The 27,096-nt window shown below is 37.5% G+C and overlaps 1 protein-coding gene and 1 pseudogene across 1 annotated transcript; both read left to right on the top strand.

Moving 5' to 3' along the window:
* The first annotated feature begins 534 nt into the window (after window positions 1–534).
* On the top strand, window positions 535–15,085 carry LOC110728299 (annotated as a pseudogene).
* Window positions 15,086–20,224: 5,139 nt separating this feature from the next.
* On the top strand, window positions 20,225–25,668 carry LOC110727876 (putative beta-glucosidase 5). The gene is given in 14 exon segments (XM_021907457.1): window positions 20,225–20,423; window positions 20,567–20,630; window positions 22,567–22,622; window positions 22,755–22,830; window positions 22,923–22,994; window positions 23,106–23,193; window positions 23,278–23,533; window positions 23,804–23,919; window positions 24,329–24,543; window positions 24,658–24,689; window positions 24,781–24,814; window positions 24,817–24,873; window positions 24,955–25,045; window positions 25,230–25,668. Coding segments are annotated over 14 exon segments (1,572 nt in total). The 5' UTR covers window positions 20,225–20,270; the 3' UTR covers window positions 25,492–25,668.
* Window positions 25,669–27,096: the final 1,428 nt, after the last annotated feature.

Below are 27,096 nucleotides of genomic sequence, written 5' to 3' on the forward strand. Positions count from 1 at the left end.
ATGCCCATAAGAAAAAATGGAAAAGAAGAGTGAGAAAGTGAGTAGAGAGAAAGTGGCTTTTTATTTTTTGCCCATGAGTGAGAGTGGTCTTAAAGACTTAGAATAACTTTAGCTACTGTTATAGTAATTTAATGAATGTTCACATCAACAATTTATGTGGACAGATTACTCCATTACCAACTCAATCATTTTCCTTAAAGTGTAAAGTAATTATGAATAAAGTATTTCTTTTGTCTCTAAAAGTTTGACTTTTTTGGCCTAATTTTAATCGACATATTTGTATTAAAATACCTATCAATTTATAATAATATTTGTGTAAAATTAGCTTTCTCATATAAAATTTAATTTTTTTTCATGTACTTTAATGCTCCTTCTCTCTTTACTTTTTTACAAACCCTATGTAAATTTATCGATCTTTCCATTATACTTTTATTTCTTTCTTTTTATTTAACTTCTTAATACCCATAAAATTAATCGAAAAGGGTCGTTCTTTTGGACATGGAAATAGTACCAAAAAAAATGTAAGTAATTTTAAAAACATTGACTAGAAAGGGTCATAAAACATTTATTGTAGACAAAAATACAGTTCGTAATAACAGATTAGAAGTGAGAGGAAGCTGGAAAAATGAAAGCTTATATTTCTCTCTCCTCATAATCTGTTATTTTCTCATAAATATAGCGGGAAAATCAGTTAGAGTTGCCGCCAAAGTCTATAACCGCTATGACTTCCCTCCTCATTTCATCTTTGGTTCTGGCACATCTTCTTACCAGGTTTCTCTTTTACTCCTCTTTTTTTTTTTTTTTTTTTTTTTTTTTTTTTTAAATTTATAGTAATTCTCAAATTCCTTTTTAATTTTCTTATTATTGGAGGTATTTTAATGTAAATTCTATAATTTAATTTCAATTTTTGGTTGAATAAAATATGTGAAGGTGGAAGGGGCAGCATTTGAAGATGGAAGGAAAGCTAGTATCTTTGATACTTTTGCTCATTCTGGTATTTCCATTTATCTTAATTATTACCTTTTTTTTTTTCAATTTTTATGGTTGTGATTTGATGGTCGTAAATTTTGTGTTGTTTTCTGTTGTTACAAGAGACTTTCGTATAATTGATTGACGAAAAAAATCACTTATAATCGTTGTATGAGAGAATTTAGGTAAAACAGCCCTCTCACAAACGACAAAAAATAGTTTAGAATAATTGAAAGTTGGGATTATTTAATTTAAATATATAAATGGCTCAAATTCGGGATTATTAAAAGCAATTTTTTCATTACATATATCCTTAAAATATATGTACTATATGTGACACAAGTAAATTGTATCCAAATTAGCTCCCATTTTTTAATGCTCGAATTCTACGAGTAATTTTGATATAAACAAGCTATAGCTAATCACTCGAAGGGTGTTTGGTATGTGGGAGTTTAGGGTGGGTATGGGACTTTTAATCCCAATTGAAGGACAATCCTATGTTTGTTTCTTGAGTTTTGAAATAAAGAGAAACATTTGCACTGGAAAGAAGTATTGAAGTAATGCATAGATTCCTGTAAAAAAAGAATTTAGTACAGACATCAAAATTAGAGTATTAGACAAAATTATTCCATGCCAATGGTATAATCTTCAAAAATCACATGTAAAACACAAATTGGGCTTCTATATTATACACCGATGAGTTCGTGGATGTTGGCTAGCTTAACAACGTTTGTTAGTGTTTGAGGTGGTAGCCAAGAACATCATTTGCCCTTTGCAGCTCGCCCTACAGGCCTACACCAAAAAAACATATGTTCAAATATGTGAAATTAGTTCGAATGATATTATCCACCTCCGGGGATTAAGTTAATACTAAGATTGATACTTAATACTGTAATACTTTATCAATTGAGCTGAAGATCTAGTGTTAGATATATGTACAATATGGTTTTACCTCTTCAAGTAATATGTATCTTTACGAACTAGCATAATTTTTCTAGCATTCCTAGATTATCGATATATCATGTTATTGCGTACAAATTAGGTAGATTTGGGGATGGAAATGGAGATATAGCAGCTGATCAATATCACATGTACAAGGTAATGAAAATCTTTTCACCCCATAGAATTTCTCTGTATTGAGATATTGAAATTAAAGGCTAAAAGTTTTTTTTTTTTTTCCTTGTTAAATGACATAATATATGATAAATAAACCTATCTTACCTATGTAAAATACTCAGGAGGATGTTCAACTGATGGCGGAAACAGGATTAGATGCCTATCGTTTCTCCATCTCATGGTCAAGACTAATACCTGGTATAATAATCACAGCTGATGAGTAATCAGAAATTATGAATGTTATTGAAGCTTAAATAAAGTTTCAAGTTGATTTCTTGTTTTTCTTCCAGATGGCAGAGGACCTATTAACCCCAAGGGTGTGGAATATTACAATAACCTCATCAATGAACTTATCAGCTATGGTAAAAGTCTCATCTTTTTGACAGCATTTAAAGTTGCAAAGAGAAATTAGGAAGAAAGTGATTTCATTCATCTAATTTGCTTGTCATAGTTATTGTTTCAAATATTACATTGTAGGAATCCAACCACATGTTACATTGTTGCACTTGGATACACCACAGGCACTCGAGGATGAATATGGAGGGTTCAGAGATCAGCGTATTGTGTATGTACTCTCTTTTCCTTATCTTTGCTCCGACCTATTCTGTTGTAAAGCTTCTGACATTGATGCTGCTGACTGCCCAAACAGTGAAGACTTCACAGCATATGCTGATGTTTGCTTTAGAGAATTTGGTGATAGGGTTCAATATTGGACCACGATCAATGAGGCAAATATATTTGTCTTGGGGGGTTATGATACTGGGGATTCGCCTCCTGGTAGATGTTCTCCCTCTATCAGAAGTTACTGAAAGAAAGGAAACTCTACAACAGAACCCTATATTGTTGCTCATAATATTCTGCTTACTCATGCTTCAACTGCTAGGCTCTACAGGGAGAAGTATAAGGTAAGCATATGGTTTACACACATGAGTTTGGTCTGAAAGTTTATGTTTTTGTGTGCACTGAAACTTCCTGCTATGTTATCAATTTTATGTCAGGCTTAGCTTACACATATAACTATATTGATGGCATTACCATCCTGAATTGGTCATAGAGTCGTACATTTCTAATTTGTTTTCTCATCCTGAATTTTTCTCATACTATATTGACGGCATATGGTTATTTTGCACGTATAATGACCAGATGCTTATGCTTTAGTTGTTCTTTTGCACCATGAGTGCAGGCCAAACAACGCGGCTTAGTTGGGTTCAGTTTGTATCTGTTTCATTTTATTCCGGCAAGTAATACAACAGAAGATGCATTGGCGGCACAGAGATCATATGATTTCTTTATTAGCCTGTTATATGTTACCTCATGATATATTGTTAAGTTCACACTTAAAGCTTAGGCCAGTGTAATGGACCTGGTCAATGGGGTCAACAGCAACACCACAAGTCAACCTCCACCCTTGGTTTATACGAGGCGCGCAAAGATGGGGCAGCAGAGGCCAAAAGAAGCAGGGAACAAAGAGCAACAAGACAAAGCAAATTAAGGAAGAATTGAGGAAAGAAGAACAGCCTTCTTTAATCATGTTCAATGTGGGTTTCTATTTTAGTTAATTAAGTCACATGTATTATCTAAGTCTTGAGTATAAGTATGGTATTATCTAAGTCTTGAGTATAAGTATGGTAGGATAGTCACATGTATTATCCCCTTGTAATCGTTCTTCAATCAATCAATCAAAATACTCAAGCTTCCATCCTCACATTACAATCAATCCCACAATTTACATTAGTCGGGTCTAGTACATAACAAGTGGTATCAGAGCGGTGGTCCTGCGACCGCCGGCGCCGGAAACCACCAGTCAGAAATTACCAAAAAAAAATAAATCAGATCAGTCATGGAAAAAGACATACCACAACGTCTCACCGCCATAGAAGAAACCTTAGCCCTCATCCAAGAGCGGTTGCAACCGTAGGAAGACAACCTCACGCGCACGGTGGCAGCGGCCATTAAGGCGGCCATGGAAGAGGAACGAAAGGAAATTGAAAAAGAACGGAAGAAGACGGAGGAGGTGGTGGCTAACACGGTCAATCGGCTGGAAGACCGCCTAGACCAACTTCGTGCCACCGTGAATACTCAGGCCACCCTAGACCGCGGCAAATTCACAAAACTTCAGGTTGAACTGGAGAAATTGAAGTCCCCCCAACTCCAATCTCAACAGCCGCGACAATCACCAGTCATACAACCCAACCCGTAGAGGGGCCCTTAAGCGGAGAGAATAGCTTGCACGAGGAGAGGCCATTCGACAAACCTGGGTAGCATCCATCGGAAAATAGAGGCTGGCCCGGTGGTGATGGAGGCAGCGGCGGTGGCCAATGGAAGCACCGTAAACTTGAAATGCCCGTGTTCGAAGAAACCGACCCGGATAATTGGACCGCGCGTGTGGAGATGTTCTTTGAGTTTTATCGGTTGTCGGAGAGGGAAAAGATGGAGGCTACGGTGGTGGCAATGGATGGCGCGGCCCTTAAGTGGTTTCAATGGGAGAAAAAGAGACGCCCGTTCTACGGGTGGCCGGATCTCAAACAAAGGGTTCTTAACGAGTTCCGACCATCACACGCCGGAACCCTGCACGAGCAATGGTTGGTGGTAGAGTAAGTGGGCACGGTGGCGGAGTACTGTCGCCGCTATATCGAGATGGCAACACCCTTGGAAGACATCCCTGAAAGTTTGATGCTGGGTCAATTCATCAATGGATTGAATGCTGAAGTTAAGGCAGAGCTACGACTTCTCAACCCAAACAATCTGGAAAGGGCCATGGAAATGGCGGGCCGAATTGAAGAGAAGAATCGGGCCCAACAGGGGAAGAAGCCCATGGTCAGTTGGAAGAGTAACCATGCTAGTGGGTCTAATTCTTCTAGCCCAACTCAAAGTAACCCACCCTTCAACAAGAGTAGCTTAATTCAAACTTATGGGCTGCCACCCCCTAGTGGGCCGTCCAGATCGTGGCCCAAGGCCCCAGAGTCACAAGGGTTTGTTAACCAAGGGCGATCCAACGCAGGACCATCTCAAAGTGCTACGGGTGGAACCCGTCGACTCACGGAGTTCGAATTGCAAGAACGTAGGGCCTAGGGATTGTGCTTTCGTTGTGATGAAAGATGGGGTGTAGGGCATCGTTGTAAGCGAAAGGAACTAAGCGTTCTTTTAGTAGCGGAAGGTGAAGAGGAGCTAGAGATAGAAGAACCGGAGGTGCTAGATGAGCCGCCTTCTGAAGAGTTAAGTGGAGTCTCGCTATGTTCCGTGATCGGGATTCATAACCCGAAGACAATGAAGTTGCGTGGGGTGATTAAGAATCAAGAGGTAGTTGTTATGACTTATCCGGGGGCTACTCACAATTTTCTAGCTCTTACGGTGGTGGAACAAGCGGCTATTCCGGTGGTACAAGGGGGAGAGTTTGCGGTGTCATTGGGAAATGGTGACACTATTCGTGGAAGCGGGGTGTGCAAAGGTGTTCGGGTGGAGTTGAGTGGAGTAACCATCACGGAAGATTTCCTTCCACTCTCCTTGGGAAGTGTCGAAGTCATACTTAGGGTGCAATGGCTCGCTAAGTTAGGTTCGGTGGTTACTAATTGGCGTACCCACGTGGTGAAGTTCTCGATCGCCGGAGTTCCGGTGACCTTGACCGGCGATCCCACGCAAGAAAGAACACAAGTCACTTTGAAAGCCATGATAAGGGTGCTTAAGAAGGAGAAAAAGGGCTTGCTGGTGGAATTGAACAAGCTAGAGCCCACTAAGTTGGGCCCAGTGACAGCAGGCCCACCAGAATTCTTGAAGGAGTTGTTGGGCCAATTTTCTGATGTGTTCAACATGCCAATTGGCTTACCACCCCAAAGAGATCACGAGCACTCTATTACTCTCAAAGAGGGAACCAACCCCATTAGTGTCGGCCATACCGATATCCGCAAGTGCAAAAAGATGAAATCGAAAGGTTAATTCACGAGATGCTTGAAGCCGGTATCATCCAACCATCCTCGAGCCCTTTCTCAAGTCCGGTGTTACTTGTGAAAAAAAAGGATGGGTCATGGAGGTTTTGCGTAGATTATCGGGCATTAAACAAGGAAACGGTGCCCGATAAATACCCAATTCCTGTCATTGATGAGTTGCTCGACGAACTCCATGGAGCCTCGGTGTTCTCCAAGCTCGACTTGAAATCGGGATACCATCAAATTCTAGTTAAACCGGATGATACTCCTAAAACGGCTTTTCGATCTCATGAGGGGCACTACGAGTTTTTGGTAATGTCTTTCGGTCTCACAAACGCTCTGGCAACATTTCAATCGCTCATGAACGACATTTTTCGTCCTTACTTGAGAAAGTTCGTGTTGGTCTTTTTCGATGATATCTTGGTCTATAGTAAGGAAGCCGAGGAGCATAAGGATCATTTGAAATTAGTGTTGCAAAAATTGGCTGAACACAAACTCTAAGCTAATTTTAAAAAGTGTGAATTCGGTAAGGCGAAAATTGCCTATTTGGGGCACGTGATTTCGGCAGCAGGAGTTGCAATGGACAGCGAGAAAATCAAGGCTATTCTCGAATGGGAAATTCCCCGATACCTTCGTGAATTAAGGGGATTTCTTGGTTAAACCGGTTATTACCGGAAGTTCATAGCAAAATACGCCCACATTGCAGGGCCATTAAGAGGTGCGGTGGTCGGAGACAGCCACCGTGGCGTTCCAGAAATTAAAAACCGCCATCACCACCACTCCAGTTTTAGCGGTACCGAATTTCAGAGAAAGCTTTATAGTGAAAATCGACGCTTCTAGTTTCAGGTTGGGGGCGGTTTTGATGCAGAGTGGACGCCCAATTGCGTACTACAACAAATTATTGGGAGTCCGAGCTCAGGGAAAATCCATCTACGAAAAAGTATTGATGGAAATCTCCCTAGCCGTAGCGAAGTGGCGTCACTATTTACTTGGGCGGCCTTTCGTGAATTGCACGGATCAGCAATCTCTTAAGTTATTGGCTGAGAAAAGGGAGGTCAGCGGGGAATATCAACGCTGGTTGAGGAAGCTTGTGGGGTTTGATTTCGTAATCCAATACAAGCCGGGCACCGCCAATAGGGTGGCTGACGCTCTTTCCCGAAGAGATGGGAAAATGCTGGAACAGAACAAAGAAGAAGTTGAGAAAAAGAAGCATGGGGCCTTGTTAGAATTTGGAGCCTTAATCCATTACCAACATGTGGATTGGGCTGAGCTGGAGAAAGAGTTAGAAGGTGATAAATGGTTGGGACAGATTGTAAAAGGGCTCAAAGAAGGGAAGGAAGGGCCCAGCGGATTTCATTTGGAAGGGAACATGATTTTTTTTATAAATATCGATTAATTTTGCCTAACTCATCAAAATTTATTTCCTTGCTTTTACAGGAGTATCATTGTTCCCCAGTTGGAGGCCACGACGGTGAAATTAAAACTTACCTTCGACTCGTCGCCGATTGGTTTTGGTCCGGCATGAGAAAAGATGCCGGGAAGTTTGTTCGGGAATGCGAAGTGTGTCAACGAAACAAGTCCGTGTGTAAAAGCCCCTTAGGCCTCCTTCAACCACTTCCAATGCCCGAAGCGATTTGGGAAGACGTTTCTATGGATTTCATAGAAGGGTTTCCGTTATCTCGGGGAATCGACATCGTCCTGGTGGTTGTCGATCGCCTCTCCAAGTACAGCCACTTCATTGGACTGAAACACCCCTTCAATGCACTAAAGTTGGCCGATGTTTTTGTCTAAGAGGTAGTTCGCTTACACGGATTTCCTTCGACTATTGTCTCCGATCGAGACAGGGTATTCATTAGCATGTTTTGGAAAGAGCTCTTCCGATTACAAGGGATGGGTCTCAACGAAGCACGGCCTATCATCCCCAAACTGACGGCCAAACGGAGATAGTCAACAAGAGTCTCGAAACCTATCTAAGGTGTTTCATTACTAATCAGCCCAAGCAATGGGCGCGTTGGCTTCCGTGGGCCGAGTACTCTTACAACACGTCTCCTCACACCTCCACTAAGATGACGCCATTCAAAATTGTGTATGGCAGGGATCCCCCTAAATTATGGCGCTTGGAAGCAGGGCAAACCATGGTCAGTTCTTTGGAAGAGGGACTGAAAGAGCGGGATTGCATCTTGGAAGAACTCCGAGTGAATCTGCAGCGAGCCCAGCAAATTATGAAGGTGAATGCTGATCGGCAGAGAAGGGAGGAAAGTTTCGAGGTGGGCGACAAGGTGTTCCTGAAACTACAGCCTTATAGGCAGAAATCCCTCGCGAGAAGGCCGTTTGAGAAATTATCAGCACGGTTTTACGGCCCCTTTGAAGTACTTGAAAAGGTGGGGAAGGTCGCATACAAGCTCCATCTACCATCAGATTGCAAATTACATTCTCTCAACTTGTGAAAACAATACTTCATATTCAGTAGAACTTAGTTTCTATAGTAATAATCACTTTTGGTTCACGTAGCCGATCCCACTTATGGGATTAAGAGGCTTTGGTTGATTGGTTGATTAGTTTTTAAAGTAATAAGAAAAAAAAATCAGTTTTTATCAGTAACGTCAGCTGCAAAAACAGTAGTTATAGTGAAAATCAATTTAATCAGAGAAATACCTATTTCACTTCGCAAATAATTCTTTTTTTTTTTCTTATTTTCCAATTCTTCTCATTGTTCTATGTCAGGCTCACCAAGAAGAGTTTATTTTGTGTTTTTTTTTAGCCTTCAGGTACATGGATCCTCTGACATATGGAGATTATCCAGAAATAGTGAAGAAAAATGCTGGAAACAGACTTCTTGCTTTCACCAAAAACCAGTCATAATTGGTTATAGGATCATTCGACTTTATTGGGGTGAATTTCTAAAGTGTAATTTCAAGCAAACATACAAACCTTAAGCCGGAACTTAGAGATTACATCGCTGATATTGCCGCAGAATGGATACGTATGTCTTATTTTAATCTCATATATCTATCAAATGATGAAAAACTTCTACTGCACATATATTGGGATATATTTTTAGGAAATAAGATATTTGTGTATATTGTGATAATATTTCCTAGAATATTTTGTGCTTATATTAGGTTACTTGGCCTTGCCCTCCAAGTATACCCAGTTATATATTGTATGAGGCCGATTCATTGTGAATGTGAAAATATATAGAGAAACATTGAAACCTAAATTTAACATGGTATCAAGAGCGTAGGTTTTGATCCGAATTTTTTTTCAACGAATTCCTTCATACGTGCTATTCATTATTCACGTATAGCATCTGTGAGTGTGAGAGATCACATTAATTTTTTTTTTTCAATTTTACAAACCCTACTCTGTGAGAAATTACTATGGCTGGTGGAGATGGGAAGAACGGTGATGACAATTCTGCCAAACCAAAGGTTGCTTTGACCTATTACTTAGGTTCGAGTGATGCTCCGGGCAACATCATCACTCCAATTCAACTTCGTGGTGAGAACTACGATGAGTGGGCGAGGGAAATCAAGACCTCGTTGAAAGCCAAGCGCAAATTTGGTTTTATTGATGGCTCGGTTTCAAAGCCGACCACTGATGAGAAGATGGAGGATTGGGTGGTCGTTCAATCAATGTTGGTTTCATGGCTGTCTAATACTTTGGACCCCTCGGTGCGGTCTACTATTGGTGATTACGATGATGCGAAACTCTTGTGGACTAACCTCAAGAACCAATTCTGTGTGGTGAGTGGTACTCGTGTGTGCCAATTGAAGAATACGCTTGGTGATTGCAAGCAAGGGTCTTCTGAGACAGTTACAACATACTTTGTCGCTTGACTAAGGTTTGGGATGAATTAATTGCATATGTTTCAGTACCAAACTGTTCTTGTGGTGCGTGTAAGTGCAATATTGTTGCACAAGTGGAGAAAATTCGTGAAGATGATTTAGTTCATCACTTTCTAATTGGCCTTGATGATGCTTATGGATCAATTAGAGGGCAACTTCTTGCTTAAGACCCTCTGCCAGGGGTTGATCTTGCTTATCAACAGGTTGTTCAAGCCGAGTGTTTGCGGGGGGATGAACTCACCAAGTCCCGTGACAATGTTGTTGCTTTTAAGCTTCAATATGACTATGCTTCGAGAACTCGATCGAATGACAATGGTGATAAGTTTTGCACTCATTGCAATAGGGAGGGACACGTTGAGTCCGGTTGCTTCCAATTGCACGGTTTTCCGAAGTGGTGGGGTGATAGGCCTCGTGGAGGTCGTGGCCCGGGTCGTGGTGTTGCAAATAGTAACCGAGGTAAAGGAGGGGCTGCTCGTGGAAAAGGAGGGGCTGCTCCCTCTGTTCGAGCCAACAAAACAGGAGGGGCTGCCTCATCACACTCTCCTAGCAGTGGCTCTAGTGGTGCGGCATATGGCAATGCTTTGGTAGGTGTGACCGCGGCTCAGATACAACAAATTTTGGATCACTTAAACTCTCTCAAGCCTAAGCTTCATGGTAAGGATGAATTGGGATGGATTATAGATACCGGAGCCTCGAATCATGTTACATGTGACCTATCTCTCTTAACTAATGTGGTTAATGTGAATAGTTGTCCGGTGGGATTGTCGGATGGGAAAAATGCTAATGCATAAAAAAATTGGCTCGGTGACTTTAAAAGGGGGCTTGACGCTTGAGAATGTTCTTTTTGTACCTCAATTGAATTGCAATTTAATTTCCGCAACTCTATTATGTGATGATTCTAATTGCATTATGCAATTTACTAACAAAATTTGTGTTATTCAGGACCTAACGACGAGGAAGGTGATTGGAGCGGGTGAAAGACAAGATGGACTTTATTATTTTAGTGGTGTTCCAACGGTGAAAGCTTTGGTTGTGGACGGGAAATCTTTGGCTCGACTTTGGCATCAACGAATGGGACATCCTTCGGCAAAAGTTATGAAATCTCTTCCGGTTGTTAGTTTTTCTAGTAGCATTTTTAAAAATAAATCATGTGATGTATGCCCTAGGGCAAACAACATAGACGTAGCTTTCCTATTAGTTATAGTAAAGCTAGTCGTATTTTTGAACTTGTTCATGTGGATTTGTGGGGGCCTTACAAGACTCCATCGTCTTGTGGTGCTCGTTATTTCCTTACTATCGTAGATGATTTTTCTAGGGGTGTTTGTAATTATTTGATTAGTAGTAAAACGGAAGTTGAATATATGTTTCTCAATTTTATTTCTATGGTTAGACGTCAATTTAATCAAGAAATTAAAATTGTTAGCAGTGACAATGGTACGGAGTTTAACTCCTTGAAAAATTATTTTTTTGACAATGAGATTTTATTTGAGACCTCATGTGTGGACACACCTCAACAAAATGGGAGGGTTGAGAGAAAACATCAACATATATTGAATGTAGCAAGGGCCTTATGATTCCAAGCTAACTTACCTTTGAGGTTTTGGGGTGAATGTGTGCAAACGGCTTGTCCCTTGATTAATAGAACACCTACTAGGTTGCTCAACTATAAGACTCCCATTGATGTTCTTTTTGAGAAAACTCCTTCATATGATTATATTCGTGTTTTTGGGTGCTTGTTCTATGCTTATAATCAACGTAGCAAAGGTGATAAATTTGCTAGTAGGAGTCGGAGATGTGTTTTCTTGGGATACCCCTTTGGTAAGAAAGGTTGGAAGGTGTATGATTTGGAGACTAAAGAGTTTTTTGTCTCTCGTGATGTGTTGTTTCATGAGCACATTTTTCCTTTTGCTACCTCAAGTAATGACGTTCGTCAACAAGGGCATGTGGTGCTTGATTATTATAGTGATGATGAGTGGAGTGTGCATGAGCATGTTCTTGATGAGGCAAATGCGGACAGTGATGTTGGGTTAGGAGGGGGGCTGGTCGTGAGACAGATTACTCCGCGACCAGCCCGCGGCTGAGTGAAGAGAACCGCGGTGAGGCTGCGGTGTGGCCTGACAGTAGCCCGCAGGCTGCTGCTGGCCTGGCAGATCAGTCCGCGGCCTACCCGCGGCCAGGGGAAGGAGACCACAGGCAGGCCGTGGTGTATACTGACAGCAAAGTTATCGCTGCGCCCGAGCCATCCCACAACAGCCCCAATTCGACAGAGCTACGGGCAGGGGGTACTTTCGAGGAGAGTGAACCTCAATAGATTATGGGCAAAGGGATGAGAGAAAAGAAAGCTTCGGTGAAGCTTTGTGACTATGTTACTCACACCATACGAAATAAAAGTCCATCTTCACCCGTGACATCGACTTCCTCGGGTACTGAATTTACTTTAACACATTTTGTTAATCCTCATTGTTTTTCTGTAAAACATAGAAAATATGTAGCTGCTGTCACAGGAGGCAATGAACCGAGAAATTTTAAAGAAGCAATGAAGCATGAGGGATGGCGCAAAGCCATGGCCGATGAAATTCGGGCTCTAGAAGAACAAGGTACTTGGACTCTAGAGATGTTGCCACCCGGGAAGAAAGCTCTTGGGAGTAAATGGGTCTACAAAGAATAATATGATGAACATGGAAATTTGCAGAGATTGAAGGCGAGAGTGGTCATATTTGGTAATTATTAAGTAGAGGGTCTAGACTACAATGAGACTTCTGCCCCGGTAGCAAAGATGACAACAGTACGAACTTTTCTTGCTGTTGCTGCTGTGAAAAATTGGGAGGTTCATCAAATGGACATCCATAATGCTTTTCTTCATGGTGATTTGGAGGAAGAGGTATACATGAAAATTCCTCCTGGTTTTGCAAATGATAATTCTGACAAAGTTTGCAGGATGAGAAAGTCAATATATGGCTTGAAACAGGCTCCTCGGTGTTGGTTTGCTAAACTAACCAACGCATTGAAAAAATATGGCTTTAAACAGTCATACTCTGATTATTCGTTATTTACTTTGATGAAAGGAAATTTACAGGTGAATGTGTTGATATATGTTGATGATTTGATCATTGCAAGCAACGACAAAGATTCTTTGATTAATTTTAAAGCATATTTAGGGCAATGTTTCAAAATGAAAGACTTTGGAAATTTGAAATATTTTTTGGGGCTAGAGGTAGCCCGAAACAAACAGGGATTTTTTATTTGTCAGAACAAGTATGCCATGTATATTATTGCAGAGACAGTCTCTATGGATGCAAAGCTCGTGGATTTTCCTATGGAACAACATCACAGGTTGGCTCTGGCAACGGGTGAATTATTACAGGATGTTGAGAAGTACCGCAGGCTTGTAGGCCGTTTGATATATTTGTCTGTGACAAGACCTGATTTGACATACTCTGTTCATATTTTATCTCAGTTTATGCAAAATCCTAGAGTAGAACATTGGAATGCAGCTTTGCGAGTTGTGCGTTATTTGAAGAAAAATCCAGGTCAAGGCATTCTTTTAAGATCTGACAGTGCTTTAAAGTTGGAAGGTTGGTGTGATTCAGATTGGGCGAGTTGTCCATTATCTCGACGATCCTTAACTGGTTGGTTAGTGTTACTTGGTTTCTCCCCTGTGTCATGAAAGACCAAGAAGCAACCCATGGTGGCCAAAAGCTCGTCAGAAGCGGAATACCGTTCAATGAACGGTGCATATTGTGAATTAAAGTGGTTGAAACAACTACTTCGGGACTTAGGTGTACGCCATGAGAGTGGGATGCGCCTATTTTGTGATAGTCAATCTGCTTTGTACATTGCTCAGAATCCGGTGTTTCATGAGCGCACAAAGCACATTGAGGCAGATTGTCATTTTATACGAGATGCGATAATGGATGGTACTATATCTCCCTCTTATGTTCCTACAAAACTACAGTTGGCAGATATCTTCACCAAGGCCTTGGGAAAGGTAAAATTTGAGTTTCTTCTTCGCAAGTTGGGCATTGGGAATTTGGGTGCTCCAACTTGAGGGGGGGTATTGGGATATATTTTTAGGAAATAAGATATTTGTGTATATTGTGATAATATTTCCTAGAATATTTTGTGCTTATCTTTACTTGGCCTTGCCCTCCAAGTATACCTAGTTATATATTGTATGAGGCCGATTCATTGTGAATGTGAAAATATACAGAGAAACATTGAAACCTAAATTTAACAACATAAAACATTGGCTTTTTTGGCGAGCAAGGCTAATACTCTTTCTATTTTTGCAGTTTATAATCAGAGCTCTGATATACATAATGTGGTGAGGATTTAGTTGTAGTCCTTACAACAATTGCTTTTACATTCTGTGTTTTTCTTTCTCTAATTTATACTCTTCTTTCTTCGCGTCTTAGGATAAATATCCTACAGTACCATGGGGTCTAAAAGGAGGATTGGAGTACTTCAAGAATGTATATGACAATTCTGCGATATATATTCATGAGTATGGTTGTTTCTGCTTCTCATTCTGCAGATTTACACGCTAATTTTTATATCATTCTAATTTTAATTTTTATTGCCATAGGTCAAATGACTGACCATAATGCATCAGTAAATGATCCATCCAGGATAGAGTATTTGCAAATTCTTATTGGCGCTGTGCTTGATGCAGTGAGGTAAACTTGATTCTAGTCACTACCACTGTTTCATACCAGGATAGAGTATTTACAAAGGAATTTTTTATGTTTCATAAATAATACCTCTTTGTTGCAATTAATTTGAAATGGAGGTAGCAGTTCAAACTGTTACATACATTTGTCTGAGAAATATCATGCTTCATATAACAAGCAGGTGTCCTTAATTGTAAAATGTGGTAAAGATATATTCATCTGTCTATGAATTCTTTATATTTTCGATGATGCAAAACATTATCAATGATCAATATTCGTGTCATTTTGCAGAAATGGATCGAATTCAAAAGCCTACTTTATCTGGTCATTCTTGGACTTGTTTGAGTTGTTATATTCCTATAAAAAAGGCTTTGGTCTGTTCTATGTTAATTTCAATGACCCAAATCGATCCAGATATCCTAAGTTGTCTCAGAAATGGTACGCGGGATATCTGGGAGGCAAAAACGTTACCATAGATGATGAAGGGAGCCAAGCAGCAAATAAGCTCACCATTCTTGTAGCTGCTCCTAATATTATGGGTGAAAAGTTTTCTAGTTGAGGTTCAATTAATCAATCAAGGTTTAAAACAAAAATGGATGTTTTCATAACATGAATTTCATATTTTGGACATGGTGTCACCTAGATTGTGAAAGGTAGAAAGTGGGATAAGCAATTTGGAGATGTTATATTTAGATTTTGTGAAAGTGTTGACTCGCAAAAGTGACATAGTGTAACTGTTGTAGAAAATATTTCATATAAGAGCAAGGAAAAAAGGTGGTTGATTTAGTTGTTGAGATTGAATTGAATTATTGTGTAGGCTTAGAAATTCCTTCAAATGTACAAGTATGGTCACTTAAAGATTAATAAAAGGAGAATAAACCTCTTTTATTCTACTAATTTGATGTGCTTGTACAAACTATTTTAATAAATTTAGGGCATGTTCTCTTACGTTGAAATTCAATTCAGTTCAGTTCAGCTCAGCGCAATTCAGTTCAGTTCAGTTTAATTTAGTTCAGTTGAGTTCAGTTCAGCTCCTAATTTCCTTCTCTTATAAAATATTTATTTCAGTTCAGTTCATTACAGTTCAGCTCAGCTCAGTTCAGTTCAGTTCAGTTCAATTCAGTTCACTTGAGTTCAGTCAATGAGAACAGACCCTTAGACTAGCTAAAATTAAACCATGCATTTTTTGGAGTTGCTAGCAATGTAAAGGGTTGTGAAATGTTATTTTCTTTTCTCAATAAGAAAACAATGAAAATACAATCTCTCAAATACCTACCATTTGGACATAGATACACATCTAACATACACATACAATATATAAGTATATACGTACTAATGTTGGAAATATAATCTATCGTACCTAATAAACATGATAAAAAAACTAAACTTATTCCTAATAACATGTTACAACTTACAAGTAACAGACTTTCCTAACAACAAAGGATATTAATGTATAGTAACATGATTTGTTACTACTCAAAAACTCAAAGGATGAAGCTCCCTTGCTCTTGTTGCTAAAGTAGACAATGTTGAGATACAAAACATACAATGTTGAAAGATCGATCCTACCAAAAGAACAAATAATGTAAATGGGATTTGATCCAACATCTTGAATAACAAGGTAAATACAAGGTAATGACTAAACTAGTTTGTTGATCATCCACAAGTCATAATGAATGGCTTAATGCATGACATATCAGACAAAACCACAAAAGAAAAAAATAAAATAAAATAAAATAAAATAAAAACTATTAGTAACTTTAAAATATTAAGGAAAAATTGATAAAAATTATCCCAATTTTTGCCCGTTTGTACATAATAATTCATATTCCATTTCCAAATCTAAGGGATAATTCCAAATTCGCTTTTAATTGGCCCAATTGAGTCTGGATAAGATTTATTTATGTTAAAAGGAGCTAAGATTATATTTATTGAGCCCAATAATGATTTTATTCTCACCCATATATTGTTGGAGTTGAGTCAAAGAAGTCAATTTATTTAATTATTACTCATTCACTCACTTGAGTTGAGATTGAGTATAAGTGTATTTTATACACCAAAGTAGTAATAATGTGATTTTATGCACAAAACTAGGCAAGGAAGACTAAAGGCCTGTTCACATTTACTTAATTTCAATTCAGCTCCAATCAGTTCAGTTCAGCTTTTAATTTCCCTCTCTCATAAAATATTCATTTCAGCTAAATTCAGTTCAGTTCAGTTCACTTCAGCTCTAATCAGTTCAATTCAGTTCAGTTCAGCTCCAATCAATTCAGTTCAGCTCCTTCAGTAAATGTGAACAGACCCTAATTAAATTAAATTGTATGTGCTCAATAATCAATTCAAGAATTAATTTGGAATATTTGTTGGCGTGTTGATGATTATTGTGTTGTATTATTGAATATGTGTTGATGATTATTGTGTTGTATTCAAGACTAATTAAAAATCATTTAACAACATAATTTACTTCTAATCAGAATTTTAAGTATTATATAAAGTCTTTATTTTTATTTTTTATTTTTTATTTTTTTGAGAAAAGATCAATTAAATTCTAACTAAATAATGAATTAATTTTGTGTTAAAAAGAAAAATATTAATTAACTCCTATTAAAAAAAACACAGGGTAAGGTAAGTACTTAAAAAAAAAAAAGGGCAAGTGACTGGGCTGCTTCAGCCGCGGCCAGGCCGAAGCCCAGCTAAGCAGCCATTGCAGCACCGGCCGACGCAGCCAGACAGCAGGCTAACACAACAGGCCAAAACCCAATCACCATCGTTAGCGTCGGCCGACGATTCGGACACCACCACCACTCGAAACTCCCATGAAAAAACCTCCCTTATTTTACTCTTGAATAACCCCCAAACAATCCTCCCCCACCATCAAAAACCCTAGCCGCTAGGGTTTTAGGGTGAGGGAATGAGTGATTCGCGGTTTACGGGAGTGGGGAAGGGGTTTCTATGGTGGTTGCGTAGGGGGATGGGAGGGGTTTTGGGGAAGGGGGAAAAGAAGACGGTTAGGGTGGAGTGGCGCGGAGGGCCGGCAGGAAGAACGGGGGGTCGATGAAGGACAAGCGACAGGCTGGTAGTGAAGGTGGGGTTTAGACAACGACGGTGGGGGAGGAGGTTGTGGCTGGATGTGGTGGTGAGTGGTTTTTATTTTATTTTATTTTATTTTTTTGATAAAGGGTTTTTTTTCTTTTTTTTTTGATGGAATGGTTTTTTTTTTTTTTTTGACACAAACAAAATAATAACAATTTTGATAACTTTTTTTTAAAAAAATTAAAAGTTTTAATAATAATGAGTGTTTTGCTTATAATAATAATTAATTAATCCTTTTAATATTAAAAACATTATATAAAATAAAAAAGATGAATAAAAAATTTAAACCAATTAAACGATGACATGTGTGCATATAACCTGTTAAACAAGTCACTAGCATGTTAAAACTTGTTTAAAGCGAACACCCCCTCCCCCCCCCCCCCCCAAAGTTTGTATTTTTAGAATTATCAAAAGATTGACTTATTTTTGGCAGACCGCTTAAAGATTGTATTATTTTTAACATTTTTTTTATTACTTATAAACTATTACATGATACATTAAAAATTAAAGTTAAATTTTTTCCCCTCAAATATAAATTAAAATTAAATTTAAATATGAGCATTAAATTAAATTCATGTGAAAAAAAAATCGTAAATTTACTAATTAAATGTATTTTGTTCTTTTTAATTATTATTTAAAAAAATTTAAGATTCCCTACAAAAAAAAAAGAAATTTAAATAGTACACGTCCGCATGTAATATGCGACTGTACCATGGTACAATCGCATATTACATGCGACCATGAACATCGGAAAATGGAAAAAAAAAAGTTTGACTTGACTCGACGGTGTCGAAGGTTCGTCATCCCCACCTAATGCCTTCGATATGAACGCGGACCGACATCAACTCATTTTAGTAGTCAAAAAGTACAATGTTGGTGGTTAATTGTCGTGAATCTACAATGTTGGTGGTCAAGCTAGTTGTCAAGGTGGACCCGTTGTGGTGGATGGTAAGGGTTAATGGTGGTACATGTGGTGGAGTTGATGGTCAAGGTGGAGTCGTAGTTTGGAGGGTCAAGGTTAGTGTAGTGGGTCAAAGTTAGTGGTGGTTGGATGGTGAGTACGTAATTTTCAAAATTAAAAGGGGCATGAAGGTCATTTAATACTATAGTTTGAGTAATTCTATTGTGGTAAATAGCAATTCACTTTTTTAGTCCTAATGCTTTATGAATAAGTACACGTATATGGTAAATAACTTTTAGTTCATGATTAAGGTTTTACACATTATTCAAAGTATATAACAATTGTTATAAAATCACTAATTTTCTAAAATGCTAGGGAAAATCTAGTAATTAAATATATATATTTATTTATGTAATTAAGGAAATTGGTAACTTTTCCAGTAAATAAGGATAATCTTTAATACTTGTAGGGTAACATTAACTAATGTATTTCTCTCTCTGTTTTCCATATGATAGTCTCGTATGGAATAAATAAAAAAAAATTATAAAAGAAAAAAAAAAGAACAATAGTTGGAATAGGGATGGCAATGGGGCGGGTCAGATGCGGATGATGGTACCTCCATACCCATACCCGCCTAAAAATCTTATACCCATCCCCGCCCCACCACCCGTGGCGGGTACAATATCCACATTCATACCCGCCCCAGGCCACCGGGTACAAGATAGGATCCATCCCCGCCCACCGGGTACAAGATAGGATCCATCCCCGCCCCTCACCCACTTGGATATTCATACCCACCTCATACCCGCCCCAAAATCGTCCCAAACCCTTTGTCATGATGCTATATTGTATCACATTAATGACGATTATATCAAATTAGGTTAAGAAAATTGAGACTTTCACTATTCAAGCTTATTAGGTCTTTAGGGGGTATCAAGTTTCATAAATTCTCAACTCTTCTAAAAGAAATATGGTGCGGGTATAAGATGGGTACGGGGCGGGGTGGATATGGGGCGGGTCTACTCTAAAATCCATACCCGCCCCATCACCCATGGCGGGTACACATTTTATACTCATCCCCGCCCCATCACCAGCCAAACCTCCCTCCATCTCCGCTCCACTTGGACGGGGATGGGGCGGGTCTCCCATTTAACCCGACCTACTGCCATCCCTAAGTTGGAATCTAACATTAAAGTACAAAACAATTCATAATTACTTTTGCTTTTTTAAAATTTTTTGATTTTTTTTTTTGGGAAATCATCAACCCCATAATTGCATAATTCAAGGGTGCAATTTTTTTGATTAGAGCCATATCATTAATCTACAGTCAATTAATTTAACCAATCAAAGATTTATATGTATAAAATACAAAATTAAAAAAACTAAGTTATAAATGAAATACATTAAACATGGATATTGTTTTTTTTTTTTTAAAAAAAACACCCAAAATAGTACTCCATATGAGACTAACAAATACTCCAAATAAAGGGTTTATTAATTTACGGAGTAATAAATGTAGGCTTTAGTCTGAATTTGTGTTGACATATTAATCCACCACCAACTCTAATCATTTTCCTTAAATGTAAGTGATTATAAAGTACAAAAAAATTAAGTAATTTTAAAAACAAATATTTCCACGTGGAATATTGACTATATAAAGGTCATAATTACTGCTAACTTTCTCAAACTTATTTCAAGATGAAAAAAAAAAGTTCATAATTAAAGATTAGAAATAAGAGGCAGCTGAAAAATGAAGAGGATAAGCATATATTTCTCTCTCCTTTTAATCAGTTATTTTCTCATAAATGTAGCGGGAAAATCAGTTGGTGTTGCTGCAAAAGTGTATAACCGCTATGACTTCCCACCCCATTTCATCTTTGGCGCTGGCACATCTTCTTACCAGGTTTCACTCTTACCCCCCCTTTTTTTTCAACATCCTTTTCAGTAATTCTCGATTTCCTTTTTAATTTTCTTATGATCGGGAGAATTTTAATTTAGACTCTATAATTTAATTTCTTTTTTTTGGGTTGAATAAAATATATGAAGGTGGAAGGAGCAGCATTTGAAGATGGAAGGAAAGCTAGTATCTTTGATACTTTTGCTCATTCTGGTATTTTTATTTATCTCAATTATTAACTTTTTTTTTTCCAATTTTTACGGCTTGATAGTCATAAATTTTGTCACATGTGTTATTTTCTGTAACTAGAGAGTTCCGTATAATTAAGTTGATGAGAAATATCACCTACCGTTGCACTGGAATTTATGGTACAATAGTCCCCTCATAATAGGAAGAAAATAGTTAAATAATCAAAAGTTGGAAATTATTTACAATAAATGACTCAAATTAAGAATTATTAAAACCAATTTTTCCATTAATATATCACATAATTAAGATATTGGCATGATTTTACTTGAATACCATTTTATAAGAGTTAAGGGGCTGTTTTGATGTACTAAAAACAACTTAATTGAACTGATTGGAACTAAACTGATTTGGGCTGAACTAAACTGATTTGGGCTGAACTAAACTGAACTGAATTTATTAAGGCCGAACTAAACTGAACTAATTGAAGCTAAGGTGAACTGAACTGAACTGAATAAAGCTGAAATGAATTGTTTATGAGAGTAGGAAATTAGGAACTAAACTGAATTGAATAGAGGTGAACTGAATTGATTGGAGCTGAACTGAAATTATGCTAAACATAATAGACCCTTGATTTTTTTTTAAGGGCTACTCCGATTTATTACAAACAACTTAACTGAACTGATTTCAGCTCTATTTAGTTCCTAATTGCCTTCTCTTATAAATAATTTATTTCAGCACTATTCAGTTGAGTTAAGTTCATTTCAGCCCTAATCAGTTTAATTCAGATTATTCAGTTGTTTTCAGTAAATCGGAACATACCTGTAGAGAATATATTTTTGTTTTTTTTTTTGGTGCAAAAGTAGGAAAACCCATAAAATAAAACTTTTTTTTTTGGGAGATTATGTAAGAGTTATTATATTATTATTTCTCTTATTGCATCTCATTAGTTAAGGGTATGTTTGTTTCATCTTATTTAAAAATATTAATTTAGATCGTATAATTTTAGATAATGTAATTTCAGGCAAATTCTCTAAAAAAAATGTATAATTTCAGTTAAATTTACTTGTATCAAATGGAGCCTAAGTCATAACATGTTATGTCAAATATATGTATATAACAATCTATTCTAGGAAACGAGACAAAACATACTGTTGGAAATAATGCTAAGGAAGTTCTTTATTTTGGAGAAAAACTCTTTGTCCCACATTGGTGGGATAAGGAAGGTTTTACTTGGTTTAAATATGTTTTATACTTTGATGTTTGAAGTGCTTTCCCTATTGTTGTGGGCTAGAAAGGGGCATCCACACGCGCCGCCGTCCGACCGGTTCATGGCACGTGCGCGGTGTGGTGTGCCTACCTTTTTGGGCCAAGTCGTAACTGAACAATAGCCTGTAACGTTTGACTCGATTTTGTAGCTATCGCTGATTTTTCTCCCTTTTCGTGGCTTTTGAAATACACAAAAAATCAATTTCTTCTTCTTCCTCTATTCTTCCAGTTTTCCTCTAAATTAGTTCTGAGCATATTGTGAGTTCCCAATCTCTCTTTTTTAGTGAACATTAAGAGAGATAGCTATGTTAAATCTTTGGGGGCAACACCATCTACGATTGCACCATAGTCGGGGAGAATTTTGCTTCTAAGACAGAGTTCTAAACATGTCACAGCTTTATACATACATTAAACAAATTCGGCCCACATTTCAATCTATATATTTTCAAATCTATGAAATTAAATCGAATGATTTTGTCCACCTCTGGGGATTAAGTTTATGTCAATAAACCTTTTGGTAAAGTTACTATTAAGATTGATACTTTAATACTTCATCATTTTTGCTGAAGATCCTGTGTCAGATATATATACAATATGGCTTTACCTTGTCAAGTAATATGTATCTTTACGAACTAGCATAATTATTCCAGCATTCCTAGATTGTCGTTATCTCATGTTATTGCGTACAAATCAGGTAGATTTGGGGATGCAACTGCAGATGTAGCAGCTGATCAGTATCACAAATACAAGGTAATGGAAAATTTTATCACCCAGTTTTTCTCTGGGTTGAGATACTGAAATAAAAGGCTAAAGTTTTTTTTATTTTTTCTAAAAACATAGTAAATGATGCATAACCTTATCTTACCTATGTGAAATACTCAGGAGGATGTTCAACTGATGGTGGAAACAGGATTAGATGCCTATCGTTTCTCCATTTCATGGTCAAGACTAATACCTGGTATAGTAATCACAACTGATGAGTAATCAGAAATTATGAATGTTATTGAAGCTTAAAAAAAGTTTCAAGTTGATTTCTTGTTTTTCTTCCAGATGGCAGAGGACCTGTTAACCCCAAGGGTGTGGAATATTACAATAACCTCATCAATGAACTTGTCAGCCATGGTAAAAGTCTCATCTTTTCGACAGCATTTAAAGTTGCAAAGAGAAATTAAGAATAAAGTAACTTAATTTTATTTGCTAATCATAGTTATTGTTACAAATATTGCATTGTAGGAATCCAACCACATGTTACATTGCTGCACTTGGATACACCACAGGCACTCGAGGATGAATATGGAGGGTTCATAGATCAGCGTATTGTGTATGTACTCTCTTTTCCTCATCTTTGCTCCAATATATTCTGTTGTAAAGCTTCTGACATTGATGCTGCTGACTGTCCAAACAGCGATGACTTCACAGCATATGCTGATGTTTGCTTTAGAGAATTTGGTGATAGGGTTCAATATTGGACTACCATCAATGAGGCAAATATATTTGTCTTGGGTGGTTATGATACTGGGGATTCGCCTCCTGGTAGGTGTTCTCCCACTAACAGAAGTTATTGCATGAAAGGAAACTCTTCAACAGAACCCTATATTGTTGCTCATAATGTTCTGCTTGCTCATGCTTCAACTGCTAGGCTCTACAAGGAGAAGTATAAGGTAAGCATATGGTTTCAAATGTACAAAATTTTTGTGGTATTGTGGTATGATGTACACTTGTGAGTTTGGTCTGAAAGTTTAATGTCTTTCTGTGCATTAGAACATCCTGCTATGTTAACAATTTTATGTCAGGCTTAGCCTACATATATACCTATATTGACATTTGACAATCATACATTTCTGATTCGCTTTCAGAATTTTTGTAGTTGTGGTTATTTTGCACACATAATGACCAGATGCTTTAATTGTTCTTTTAAACCTTGAGTGCAGGCCAAACAACACGGGTTACTTGGGTTCAGTTTGTATCTGTTTCATTATATTCCGGCAAGTAATTCAACAGAAGATGCATTGGCGGCACTGAGATCATATGATTTCTTCATTGGCCTGTAAGTTTTATATGTTACCTTGTGATATATTGTTAAGTTCACACTTAAAGCTTAGGCCAAGCCATGTTCGTTCTCTGAACTTGTGAAAATAATACTTCATATTCAGTAGAACTTAGTTTCTATAGTAACAATCACTTTTGGTTCATGTATCCGATCCCACTTATGGGATTAAGGCTTTGGTTGATTGATTGATTAGTTTCTATAGTGATAAGAAAAAAAATCAGTTTTTATCAGTAACATCAGCTGCAAAAACAGTAGTTATAGTGAAAATCAATTTAATCAGAGAAATACCTATTTCACTTCGCAGATAATTCTTTTTTTTTTTTTAACCTTATTTTCCGATTCTTCTCATTGTTCTATGTCGGGCTCACCAAGAAGAGTTATTTTGTGTTTTGTTTCGGCTTATCAGTTTCATGGATCCTCTGACATATGGAGATTATCCAGAAATAGTGAAGAAAAATGCTGGAAACAGACTTCCTACTTTCACCAAAAACCAGTCAGAATTGGTTAAAGGATCATTCGACTTTATTGGGGTGAATTTCTACTGTGTAATTTCAAGCAAACATACAAAACTTAAGCCGGAACCTAGAGATTACATCGCTGATATAGCAGCAGAATGGATATGTATGTCTTATTTTTAATTTCATATCTACCAATTATTTGATGAAAAACCTATACTGCATACAAAATATCGGCTTTTTCTGGTGAGGAAGGCTAATACTCTTTCTATTTTTGCAGATTATAATCTGAGTTCTGATTTACGTAAAGTGGTGAGGACTTAGTTGCAGGCCTTACAACAGTTGCTTTTACATTCTGTGTTTTTCTTTCTCTAATTTATATTCTTCTTTCTTCGCGTCTTAGGATAAATATCCTACAATACCATGGGGTCTAAAGGAGGATTGGAGTACTTCAAGAATGTATATGACAATCCTCCTATGTATATTCATGAGAATGGTTGTTTCTTCTTGTCTTCTCTTAATAGAGATTACGCGCTAATTTTTATCTACATTCTAATTATTTTTTTTATTTCCATAGGTCAACTGACATACCATAATGTATCAGTAAATGACCCATCCAGGAGAGAGTATTTGCAAATTCTTATCGGCGCTGTGCTTGATGCAGTGAGGTAAACTCGATACTAGTTAGTTTAAACTGTTACAATTGTCTGAGACATATCCTGCTTCATATAAAAAGCAGGTGTCCTTGCAAAAGGTGTTGAAGACATTCATCTGTCTATGAATCCTCTATATTTTCAATGAAGGAGAACCAAAACGTTATCAATGATCAATATTTGTGTCTTTTTTTTACAGAAATGGATCGAATACTAAAGCCTACTTTGTCTGGTCATTCGTGGACTTGTTTGAGCTGTTATTTACCTATGAAAAAGGCTTTGGTCTGTACTATGTTGATTACGATGACCCAAACCGGTCCAGATATCCTAAGTTGTCTCAGAAATGGTACGCGGGATATCTGAGAGGAGAAAATGTTACCATAGATGACGAGGAAAGCCAAGCAGAAAATAAGCTCACCATTATTGGAACTGCTCCTAATGATGAAAAGTTTTCCAGTTGAGGTTCTTGTAATAAATAAATAAATAGCCTATGTTTGGTTAGTATGTATTTCTATCTCATTAACATGTGCACATAGATACACATCAAATAAACCAATACATTATTTCAGTATATACTGATGTTTAAAACATAGTCTATTCAATGTATATTATAATGTTTGAAACATAATCTATTCTGCCTAAGGAACAAGATATGATAGAAAAAACTACACTTATTCCTAATAACAAATTAACAACAGGATACAGCTAACAGACTTGGATGTCTAGTTACATAAATTAGTTGTGAACATAAACTACTCAAAAAGTAACATCATTAACATTGATCAAATGATGAAGCTCCCTTCCTCCAGTTGCTAAAGTAGACAATAATTGAGATACAAAATATGATTGCAGAGCCCAACATCAAGGGTTAACAATAGTATTGATGCTACCTAACCAAAAATGATGGAAAAAAATAAATATAGGAATAAGGGTCTGAATGTTGACAAATTAGACAAAATCACAGAAAATTCTACCTAAAAAGCTATCACTAACTTGAAAATATTAAAATCATATCAATTTACAATAAAACAAAAGCTTTAATAATAATAATAATTACAATGCAATATAACATGTTTATAGAATATATAGATTGTAGAGTTAGTTTTGGCTAGAATTATGCATATATTCAAGTAATTAAAATTTTAATTACAACTAAAAAAATTAAAAGGAAAAATTGCCCGAAATAATCCCACCTTTGGGCCGTCCGCCCAAAATAATCCCACATTTGGATTATTTTTAAATAATCATAGCCAATCTGCTCCCAATAGTCCCAACCGGTCAACTAACCTGTTATAACAAGTCGCCTTGACACATGTCGGCCTATGATTGGTCAAAAAAATAAAAATAAAAAATTAACAAAAGTTTAATTTTTTTTATTTGAAATAAATAGAAAAAATTAATTAATTATTTCAAAAAGCCCCACCAGCCAAAACCACCCTCCCGCCGCAGTTCCCACCGGCCCAGCTGCCGAACTCGCTTATCCTACAGCACCGACTACTAGAGCTGTCAATTCGGGTAAATGGGTCGAGTTTGAGTCGGGTTAGTGTGGGTCGGGTCATCTCGGGTCGGGTTAGTACGGGTTAATGTCGGGGCCTATGCGGGTCGGGTTCGGGTTGGGTCATGCTTGAATCGGGTCACGTCGGGTCAAATATCATATCGGGTTTGGGTCGGGTTTAGGTCGGGTCAATAAAAGGTCGGGTTACATTCGGATCGGGTTACATTCGGGTTTTTACGGGTTTAAACGAGTTAGGGTCCTGTTCGGGTTCGAGTCGGGTTCGGTTCAAGTCAATTATTTGCGGGTTATAATCGGTCGGGTCATTATCGGGTTCGAGTCGGGTTCGGTTCAAGTCAATAATTTGCGGGTTATAATCACGTCGGGTCATTTCCTAGTCGGGTCATTCTCGGGTTCGAGTTGGATTCGGTTCAAGTCAATAAAATTTTTTTTAATTTTTTTTTAAAGCTCCAAATCAAATTGCATAATTTAAAACATTTAAAAAAATATTAAAATAAACAAGTGAATACTAAAATTTGAAAAAAAAGGATCAATAAAAGGATTATAAGTAGTT

The sequence above is a fragment of the Chenopodium quinoa genome, unplaced genomic scaffold (genome assembly GCF_001683475.1).
Source record: "Chenopodium quinoa cultivar QQ74 unplaced genomic scaffold, ASM168347v1, whole genome shotgun sequence".
Classification (NCBI taxonomy): Eukaryota; Viridiplantae; Streptophyta; class Magnoliopsida; order Caryophyllales; family Amaranthaceae; genus Chenopodium; species Chenopodium quinoa.